Source organism: Dipodomys ordii, unplaced genomic scaffold, assembly GCF_000151885.1.
Source record: "Dipodomys ordii isolate 6190 unplaced genomic scaffold, Dord_2.0 Scaffold12, whole genome shotgun sequence".
NCBI lineage: Eukaryota > Metazoa > Chordata > Mammalia > Rodentia > Heteromyidae > Dipodomys > Dipodomys ordii.
The window spans coordinates 4,100,848-4,111,890 of record NW_012267228.1 but is presented as its reverse complement, the minus strand read 5'-3'; the positions used below and the strand labels follow the sequence as shown (position 1 = coordinate 4,111,890).

The following is an 11,043-nucleotide window of genomic DNA, read 5'->3' as shown; positions in this document are numbered from 1 at the left end:
GTTCAAGCCCCACGACCGACATACACACACAAAAAAAAATGTTTCCAAGAAGATATATCATAGTATATTTAAAGCCTTATATTAAGGGTAAGCAATTAAGCTTTATGAAACACCTGAAATCTTAAAAGGTATACACTGAGGCACATTGTAGGACTAATTAATTTGATATGGCTGATTTAGTAAGGGTACATTGATTCCTAAAATAAGTAAACACTGGGCAATAAATACTTGCATATTTTGATTAATTTAAATTTTCCTTAATAATGTTACAATTGTTAGACAACATATTTTGTTATCTAACTTACTTTCACATTTTCTGGCTTCCTTATTTTAACAACTGAGTGATCATCTGACATTCTCTTTTTTAGCTCTTCTCTAAGAAAAAATAACTCCAGCTTCCCAAGTTTATCAGAGGAAGTTTAGAGCATACTTAACTTTCTAGCAATAAGAAAAGTGATTTGATTTGCTCTGGCTACAGCCTAAGCCTACTCCAGGCTCATGTTCCTACATTAACATGCACTTCTACATTTATCTAGTCCAAATGTACTTTACCCTTCCTCTCAAAATATACCTAGCCCTAACTGAAAAACCTCCATGAGCACCATCAAAATCTATCATGACTAGACACTCAACCAACATTTATTAGCAACTTACTCTTTGCCAGATATTTCATTTTATATTAAAAACAAACAGCTAATATACAAACATTAACAGGTATAGTAGCATGCTACCCTGGGAAAGACGTTTTTAAGGAAAAGGTTGGGAATAATAAGCTTTAAACTTTTTGTCACAAATTTGCAAACTGAATATTCAGGTATTGAAAAGCCTTACAAAAGTTTATAACTGAGGGCAGGATGAAGTCAGGAATGTTTCCATTTTAATACAATACTCATCTGAGAGATGCTTTAGAGAACTAATTAATATTTGCAAAGTACTTAGTAATAAGCTCAAAGCAGAACATTAGACACAAATCAAAAGGCAGTTACACACAGTACAAAAAGAAGTCTGAGTAAACACGCAACTCATATTCAGTCTCTGAGGCAATATTAACATGAGTTTGTATCAAATATCAATATAAAATAGGTTTAAAAATTAAGATACCAAACAGCAACCCAAATTCTTTGTTAATAAAAGCAAATGTGCAACTTACGGTATTTACTGTGAATTTCATCTATTTCACTTTCTGTTTGGTCCTTTGTAAAAACCATCATCTAAAAATAATAATCAAGAAAGACATTTAAAACTCTATCTGAATAATAAAAATGAAATAATATACGCTTTGAAAATATCAAAAGCAGATGCTTAAAATGGAAAAAATAATCTCTTATCTCTATTTTATATACAACTAGAAAGGATAATTCCTAGGTGCTGCTTTTGATGATCAAACTACACTTTTACTGATTTTTTTTTCATCAATTAAAAAATGTAATAATACTGACTGTTGAGCTGGTTATAATCCTAGCTACTCAGGAGGCTGAGCTCTGAGGATCGCAGTTCAAAGCTAGTCCAAGCAGGAAAGTCTGTGAGACTCTTACCTCCAATTAACCAAAAGCCAGAAATGGAGCTGTGTGTCTCCAGTGGCAGAGCACCAGCTTTGAGCAAAAAAAGCTCAGGTAGAGAACACAGGCCCTGTGTTGAAACCCCAAGACCGGAACAAAAAAATAATAATTTTTTCATGCCATTATAATACATGAAGTATTAACAAAACAATCCATTAAATTTCCTGTTTTCAATTTCATTTCCCACATTCATTTATGCAACAATACTAGGAACAAAACTGAAGACATTAACCATTAATGAAGCACATCTTGTCTTCCTCTCCTTTCTACCTAAATCCTCTAAGTCATAGTGAAAAAGTTATATAGAAAGAAAATGCAATAATACAAGACAATAATACAATACATGGCAAATTTCTAATGCTGCTTTCTTCAGTTGCAGACCTGAAAAGACCAGCAGTTTATTTGCAGGCCACTTTGCAGTTACCACGTTACAGTTAGAACATAGGTAATAATAAAGTCAATGGAAATCCCATTTTTTCCACTTGCTGGTTATAAATCTACTTCCCTGAGGTCATTACTTTCTTTACAAACACATTAACAGAGGCCTAGAATAAAATCTAATTGGGAAGGCAGAAAATGCTTCCTCCAGTATCACAGAACACAATGGCTGTTTTAGTTTGGGAACTCCTTTCCTGAAATTTTGGGCCACAAAGCTAGAGAAAGGTATGCATGAAGAACGTTGTATTTCTGATTCCCTGAACAGCTCAACAGAAACTCTGATCCTCACAAACTCTTACAAGTACTTAATATATCCATAAGCATAATTAACTGAGAATTACAGAACTGCCCCAGCTGACAGAGGATCTTAGCAGTCACACGATTCAGCCCCATATTTATACAGATGAAGACTTGAGGGGGTCACAGAGATTATGTATCAAATGCAATGAGCAGAGAAAGGGCCAACTTCAAAGCTCCCTGATACAAAAGCACAAGCTTTTTCTATGCAACTCTAACCCATAATCACTCTGTAGTTTGGATTATATTTTATTCTATAAGTCTGACAAATATGAACAAATACTGTACCGAAGATGAGCTGCAAGTAAACCATACTACTCCACAGAGAAATGTGTTCTAGTACATTCCTTACTAAACCAACTTAATATAGCTGGCTTTAAATTTTCCTTCATTTCTACCCAGACACTGGAAGAGCCCCCTCAACATACACTCTCGTTGAGTTTACTTGCTTCAAGGCGCATCCTAGTCTTCTCCATGTTTTCAAGTTCTTGGGCTATTTCAGCAGCTGTTGAAATAAGAACATACAATCATGGTTAACTACTTTTTCGTCATTGTACCCTGCTTACATAAGTTGTTAACAGCAAAGGAAAATGGGTGATAGTATATATGAACTTCCTATTCTATTTTTGTAATTTTTCTGTATCATCTAATAGAATTTTTAAGTAACAAGCTTTAAAAAAATGAGTGAAAACACTAAATTCTTACACATGAACACAATTCAAAATATAAGCAGAAGTCAAGTAATTTTGCCTTCGCTTCTGAATAGGTCAGAACAATAATAAAAATGAATTTGTGAGTGTAAGTTCAATTTTATGGGCTATCTCCTCAAACTTCAATGTACTAAATGAAACAGACCTTTCAAGGAGAAAGGTCTATAGATACCAATGTCTATAGATACCAAGGGAAATAAATACCCTTGCTCCCCTCACCCCCGATCTTTCTGTGCATAGTTACCAATCACAATCAGAGGTCTTGGAATACAAATAGTGCAAAACTTGCAAATGCTATCTTTATGCACCTACACCTAGTCTATTCAACAGAAGTACTTATGGTTCAGCAGATCATCTTAGCATTTGGGGGTCTGAAATAGGAGGATCACAAGTTTAAGACCAGCCTGAACTATACAACAACACAGCAACACTCTGGCTCAAAAAAGAAAACAAAAAAAGTACATACTGTGTATAAAGAATGTATAATCCTTTACATACTTGTATATAAAAGGATACTAAGCCAAATATGCTTCAAAACAAGCGTTATAAGTAGTAGGCAGGAAATATCATGCAGCCTTGATAATTAAGTTGATAAGTATTTGGGGAACATCAGTATACACTTTGCTATATATGTTTACAATAATCCCTATTAAAGTTTTCTTTCTTAACCCACACTGAAGAATACAATAGCCTGGATTTAATAAATTATTGTTTTCAAGTCCTGAGAGGTATTTTTTGCCACCCTAATATTGGAAACAATGTCTCCTCTGCATGCCCAAGTGCCAGTACTTCTCTCCTTTCCAAACTGACTGCATCAAGGTAAACAGGAAAGCACAGGGACCGTTGGCATTCTGTCTAATCCAGTAACAAAAGCACTGTTCCAGATAGAGAACATCTGGCATTCCCTCCTCCACAGTACTAAGAAAATTATATTAGAATTAGGTACAATTTAGGGATTTAAGTCATTTTCAGGGAAATGACTGAGTCTGTTGAGGACACAGAAAGAAGAAAATAGTGGAACTCTCAGCCCAATAACAAGAAAAAGTTGGACAATCTAAAGAACCTTAATTTTTTCTTGAACCCAGAGAACTAAACCCACAGAACAACCAACTAGCCTGAAACCTAAGGAAAGACAGGTAGGAATGGGGATGTGGTGAGGTGGTGTGAGCAGAAGTATCTGTAAAGGGGACAGGGAGGTAAGGGGGAGGGTGTGTCATCATGAATAGCAGGCAGTGCACAAAAGAAAGATGGACCAAGATACTGGTAAGTTCCAATATTATCACTTGTTACAATTAGCTGACAAAAATGTTAGTCATATCATAAAATAAAATGGTGGAAGAGTAACCAGAAATACTTTTGATCAAGAGTAATATGTGCTACCATGTATAGTATTTCTAGAGGGCGATTAATGCATTACTAAAATACGTATTTTCAGTAGTTTAAAGATTAGGTTTGGCCAGGAGCTGGCTCACGCCTATAATCCTAGGTACTCAGGAGGCTGAGATCTGAGGATAACAGTTGGAAGCCAATCTGGGCAGGAAAGTTCCTGAGACCCTTAGCTCCAGCAAAACACTGAGAAAAAGCTGGAAGCGGCACTGTGGCTCAAGTAGTAGAATGCTAGCCTTGAGCAAAAGAAGCTCTGGTACAGGGCCCAAGTTCATGTCCCAGGACCAGAAGAAAGAAAAAAAAAGTTACCCTTAGGCTGGGAATGTAGCTTAGTGTAGAGTACTTGTTAAGCATGCACGAGGCCCTGGGTTTGTTTTCTAATACTGCATAAACAATAAATAAAATTAATAGAATTTTAAAAATAAACATTAAAAAATTTTAAGTTATTTTTAGCCAGGCACCAGTGGCTCATGTCTATAATCCTAGCTACTTAGGAGGCTGATATTTGAGGATCGCAGTTCAAAGTCATCCTAGGCAGGAAAGTCCATTAGACTCTTAGCTCCATTTAAATACCAGAAAACCAGAAGTGGTGCTGTGACTCAAAGTGGTAGAATACTACCCTTGAGTGAAAAAGCTCAGGGACAGTGCTCAGGCCCTGAGTTCAAACTGTTACAAAGGGAAAAGAAAACAACACAAGAACTAGAAGCAAAGTGAGACAAAGCCAACTAACTATGTATCAAATAAATAACACATACAGACTTGAGAGAAGCAAGAAAATTTAGAGACACACCCTCACTGAAGGTCATGGCTGCATACACAGAATGCTGGGGAGACAGAATTAAAATCAGTCCTGAACTCTTCACGGGCCTATTTTGTAAGGCGGCAGTAGAGTAAGGTGGAACAATTATAAAAATATATGAACAATTACCATGCTGATCCTATTTGCAGTGAGAATCCTGATAGAAAGAGAGAGAGAAAGGAAGAAAGAAAGAAAGAAAGAAAGAAAGAAAGAAAGAAAGAAAGAAAGAAAGAAAGAAAGAAAGAAAGAAAAGCACAAACAGAATAAGAGAAAGAAGCCTTCAGGGATTAAAATAAACACAACTGGTGTATTATATATTTATGACCTCTAAACTATATCAGTACAAATAGATTCACCCATAAACAGACATACAGGATGCATTTGCATCCACATCCACGATATGAGCCTTGTCTCAGTTATTTAGAATACTAAGCTGCCCAAAGAGCCTAGAAAGACTTCAACAAGGATTCTAGACAAGTAGCTAGTTGTGATCTCACTTTCATCAATTTAAAGAATCAGAGGTCCTCTGAATGCTTCAGTGCAATGAATGCTATCAGGGATGAGGGGAAACAACACATAGTGTGGTAAAGAACAAGACTAGCCTGCACTATTTCATTATGCCAGAAATAAGAAAATGGTAACAAAAATAAGGGCAGGGGAACACAACATGTCAGAACAAGTAGTCAGGATGAAGATGCTCCTACTGGAAAAATACAAACACCAAAATAAATGGGAGTGGCATGTGTTAGAAATCTGTGGATCCTTCCCTATCTGTGAGATTCAATTAACAAATAAATGGGGGGAGGGGACATCATAGAAGGGAGGATTGTTTTCAGAATCATGACAGGCACTAACTGGCAAGTGTGAATAGAATGCTGACTCTCAAGGAAACGATTAGCTCAAGTAAAAGTTCTCAAAGGATACTAAACATAAAAGTGAAATTTTAATGAGTTATGAGTTCCCGTGTTAAAATGTGCCTATGGATTGGTATTAATAGGCACACTTTAACACTGTATAACTGGTTATTAAGGGATATGAATATGATGGCGACACTAAGTAGGGTAACACAGTGAAGGCCTGGAAGGCTGAGGCCAGAGCGTATACTACTCTGGCCAGGAATGTGTAACCCGGATATGATTGCAAGGAAACACTAGGTCAGAGCCAGACAGGAAATACCCAATCAGGAAACAAGGTCTACTGCCTTGTCTTCAGTTTAGAGACAAAGCTGTAAGCAGAAAAAGATGGAAAAGCTAATATGACTAAACGCAATGTATGATACAAAACTGGATCATGGACTGGGGTCCGCTCATGAAACTGGAATAGAGATGATAGATTTAATATTCTAACTAGATTAAAGACACTGAAATTGCTAACTGTACTGTGGCAATGAAAGAGAATATTCTTTCCTTAGGAAATACAAAATGAAATACTTATGGAATAAGCTTCATTTTGCAAATCTACAGGACAATAATTCATTCCATGAAATAGAAATCTCCATAGACTAAGCAGAATGAGATGTGTAGATTAATATATAAATGCAGAATGCTTTATATGTATACTGATAGGCAACTTTTTTTACATATTTCCAGCAGAGAGAGACACAGAGAGAGAGAGAGAGAGAGAGAGAGAGAGAGAGGGAAAGGAAGAGAGAGAGAGAGAGGGAGAGGGAGAGAGAGGGAGAGAACAGCAGAACCAAAACAGGATAATCGTTCGAAGTTACTATCCTCATGGCGCAGAACGGCGGATAGGCTGGCGTCCTGGCGCTTAATAGTGGCACTGCCAAGGACGTGGAGCGAACGTGCCGGTGAACGACATCCACGAGGGCCGGCCGGCTGCAGGTCCCCTCGAGGAAGCCCGCTCGAGGCTCTCCACGCCGCGTGCATACACACTCTCTCACACACACGTACGTACAAGACTGTCCACGGCAGCGGGACGGGAAAACGTGGAGGCCAACCACGGAATGGGCTAAGGCACGATCACGTGCGTTACGGATTAATGCACTGAAAAAAACGAGGAGAAAACGGAGCCCGGCGCCGCCCAGCGCCTGCGCACTTGCACCCCTGGCGCCCAAGGCCGGCACTTCCGGCACAGCCGGGAAGCCACCGGGGCGGGGGCTCGGGCGGCCCAGCCCGCTGCCCGGCGGCGACCCGTGGCACGATCGCCCTGACAACAGCAGCAGCCACCGAGCTCAGAGGGGCAGGCTCCTCCCGTGTCCCCCGCCCGGCCCCGGCGCGGCCTGCGGGCTGTCCCCCCCGAACCGTCTCGCGCTGGAGGACGCCCCGGACGTCCAGCGGGCTGCGCGGGCCGCTCGGTGGCACACGTGGCGGGGCGCGGAGCGGGCAGCGGTCCTAGGGCTTGAACTCGGGGCCCGCACTGTGCCTTGGCCTTTCTGGCGGCTAGCTGGAGATCAGGGCCTCTCCCGTCCGGGCTGGCTTCGCGTGGCGGCCCCCACATCTGTCGGTGGCCCGGATTACACGCACCAGCTCCCGGGAGAAACACCGCCTTTTGGTAGCATTAGATTGGCAATAGCTTGAAGACCAACGGGGTCAACTCGGTCATTACCTTTTGATACTGACAAATGGATTATTTTAAATATGGCTTATGTTTCTGGAGAACTTACAATGAACCTATTTTTTTTTTATGAGAATAAAATGGAAAGAACATAGAAACATCAATCTTAGGGGTCACCTTTGACTGGCATGTACTCGAACCCGTCTAATACGGTGGCTTGTGTAATCAATTTTAACTTATGAATCACTTGCAAACGTTTAGTACACTGAAATTAGGTAAAATGAATCTGCTCAATGAACTGCACATTTTGCTGGGGAAAATTTGATTATGAAACAAAAATGTTTGTTTTTTTGTCTTTGTTTCCCTGGATATATTAAGGCGTGCATGGTGAAGCAAATGCAAAGTAAATACTAGCTCCTTGCATTTGTGGTTTTAATTTCCCTTGGAAATTAAATTGCTTATAGACCCTGTAATTAGTTCAAATGTCGCTGAGAAAGCTGACAGTCACTAGTTAGTGCAAATCGTTCATTATACTTAATGGGAAAACTAGACTAAGCCACAGTAGAAGACTTCAACTGTAGGGTCTACAGAACAAGGCAAGAGCAGCAGCTGGCTTTGTGCTTTCAGACGTCTTTTTCATGAAATAACTTGCTCCTTCATTTGATTTTGAAGTCACAGGGCTTCTGGAAATTCCTTTTAAAACTGTTTTTTCACCAGGCGCCAGTGGCTCACGACTTTATTCCTAGCTATTTAGGAGGCTGAGATCTGATACAATTCAAAGTCAGCCCGGGCAGGAAAGTCAGTCTTACCTCCAATTAACCACCAGAAAACCGGAAGTGCCACTGTGGCTCAAGTAGTAGAGTGCTCGAGATGAAGAGCTCAGGAACAGTGCCCAGGCTCAGAGTTCAAGCCCCACGACCGACATACACACACAAAAAAGTTTTTTCCTATGTCATTTTAATTGGGAATCTAGACAGGCATTTACATTCTCAAGTGTTTATTTCTGCATACAGGACTGTAAACAATCCTGAAAACAGATTTTAATATCCAAGATCTATTCTTGAGGTTTTTAGCCTCCTGGTCTGTTTAATAATATATGTGTTAATACATAGGTAGATAATTCTTGAAGTCTTTTTTGATGGGATACACCTACTCTGACTTTATTTTGGTAACTTTAATCTGTAACAACCATTTGGGGGTAATCAAAAAGCAAAGTGTACCCTTCCTCTGCCCCCCCAAAAATGTGTTTCTCATTATAAAACTGTATATAAACCAGGCATCAGTGGCTCACACCTGTAAAGATAGCTATTCAGGAGGCTGAAATCTTAGGATTGCAATTTGAAGACAACCCATGTAATCGTCTGTGAGACTCTGATCTCCAATTAACTGCCAAAAAACTACAAGTAGAGCTATATGGCTCAAGTGGTAGAGTGCTAGCCTTGGGCAAAAAAGCTCATGGACAGTGCCCATGTGTATATACATACACATACACATACATACATACACACACACAAACACACACACAATGTGTGTATTCTTTGCAAAAATAAAATAACAATGGAAAATGCATATTCAAACCAGGAATAAACACTTCTCAAAATGTTGCCATCTAGACATAATCATTTTGGGTCATACTGTGTACAGTTTTGAAAGCTATTTTTTAAATGTAAGGTCTACACCCTAAATGTTCAAAACCTGCCAACTTTATCCAACAGCAGTGTGTGTTTTTTCGGATGAGTGACTATTGCTCATTGTCTCAAAAGCCATGTCCCATCTAACTTGTTTTAAAATTCAAATTTCTAATGTTTTCACCTGAAAGAAATAAATTTTTCACAGAAATGGAGGGACAAATGCAGCAGTGGTACTCTAGACATTATGATGAAAATGACATACAACTTGTGAATGGGGATGAGAGGGAAAAACTAGGAGAGAAAGAGGGAAGGAATGACATTGTCAAAAAAAGAAACATATCCTTTACCTAACTTAAGTAACTGTAACCCCTCTGTACATCACCTTTATAATAACAATTTTTAAAAAATTTTAAGAAACAAAACAAAAACATTTTGAAAGACATATGTAACCTAATTTAAACATTGTACAATACATACATATTGTACAATATACACACTGTACAATATATACATATATCATATACAATATCTACATATATCAAATACATATCATATACTTCCTGAGTGTAATTTTTATGTTTTTAGGTATCAGGTGAAAATGACTAATAGAAAAGAAAAAATAAAAAAGTATAATAATGATATACAAAGCATGGATGCATCTTACTTGTACATAAAGACCAAATAGGCAAAAGGAACACAGGCTTGAGAAGTCAAGATGGAGGCCAAGCAAGGAGGCACGACTGGTTGGGAGGACAAGAACCCTGAAATGCTGAGGTTATAAGGGCATTTTCTCTTTGTGATCATTCACCAGACAATAAACTTTTCTGTGTTTCTTTAATTTTGTTAAAAATGAGGCAATGTTAATAGAAGGACAGCCATTAAACAATACACACAGAATGGGAACATTGTTGGGAAACAATAACAACCAAGGATCAATGTTTTTAAGTAAAAATGTAATAGTAATGTTTACTAAATGCTAGAAAGTACTGTGCTATATACACTCTAATATGTACTTTATCATTTATCTCAAAAACATTATAAGTAGCTAGAAAACCCTTATGAATAAGAAAACTGAAGTACTCCTCTATATAACTGACACAGCTAATAAAATCTTAAAATTAAAAAAAGAAAACTGAAGTTGAAGACATCAAATGACTTGCCCATCATCACCTAGCATAAAGCTAAAACCCTGAGACCATAGCTCAGGCTCTCTAGATCCACTATACTTGTCTCTGGAAAGATACATAAAAGGTGGCAACAGTGCTGAGTCTGAGAAGGAAATTGGGGACTGAAATACCAGTTGACAGGAAAGCTGGCTTACAATAGTATTCTCTAGATGGCTTTTGAAGGAATATATTTGCATATCTCTTCCTTTACTGAAATGGTATCTAGAAATTGAAGTTATGTTTGACGGTCTCTAGGCTTCACAGAATTGCTTTATCCAGAGGATAAGCATGGCTCACTGTTTTCTTACTTTACCTGATTTAGGATGCAAAGCATCACACTGGGCATTGTACATGTGTACAAATTCTTGGTGCCTTTTAATAAGCTGCTGTTTATTTCCTTGAACAGATAATCCATGCTGCTTTAGCTTTTTCTTTAAATCACGATCAGAGAGTAAGTTATACACAGTTTTGGGCAGCGGCTTCCTTTTGTGAAGAGAACTGAAAAATGGGAAAAAAAGATTTGAGGATTATTGTGAATTATCAAAT

The 11,043-nt window shown here is 38.4% G+C and overlaps 1 protein-coding gene across 2 annotated transcripts in view; it reads right to left on the bottom strand.

Moving 5' to 3' along the window:
- Positions 1-11,043, bottom strand: part of Rad18 (RAD18 E3 ubiquitin protein ligase) — an 87,555-nt gene that overhangs the window by 52,119 nt on the left and 24,393 nt on the right. For both annotated transcript variants that reach the window (XM_013010563.1, XM_013010564.1), the window contains 3 exons: positions 10,811-10,995; positions 2,723-2,799; positions 1,151-1,211 (listed from right to left, as the gene is read on the bottom strand). In XM_013010563.1, the coding sequence (XP_012866017.1) occupies positions 1,151-1,211; positions 2,723-2,799; positions 10,811-10,995 (323 nt within the window). The remainder of the gene's footprint in view (positions 1-1,150; positions 1,212-2,722; positions 2,800-10,810; positions 10,996-11,043) is intronic.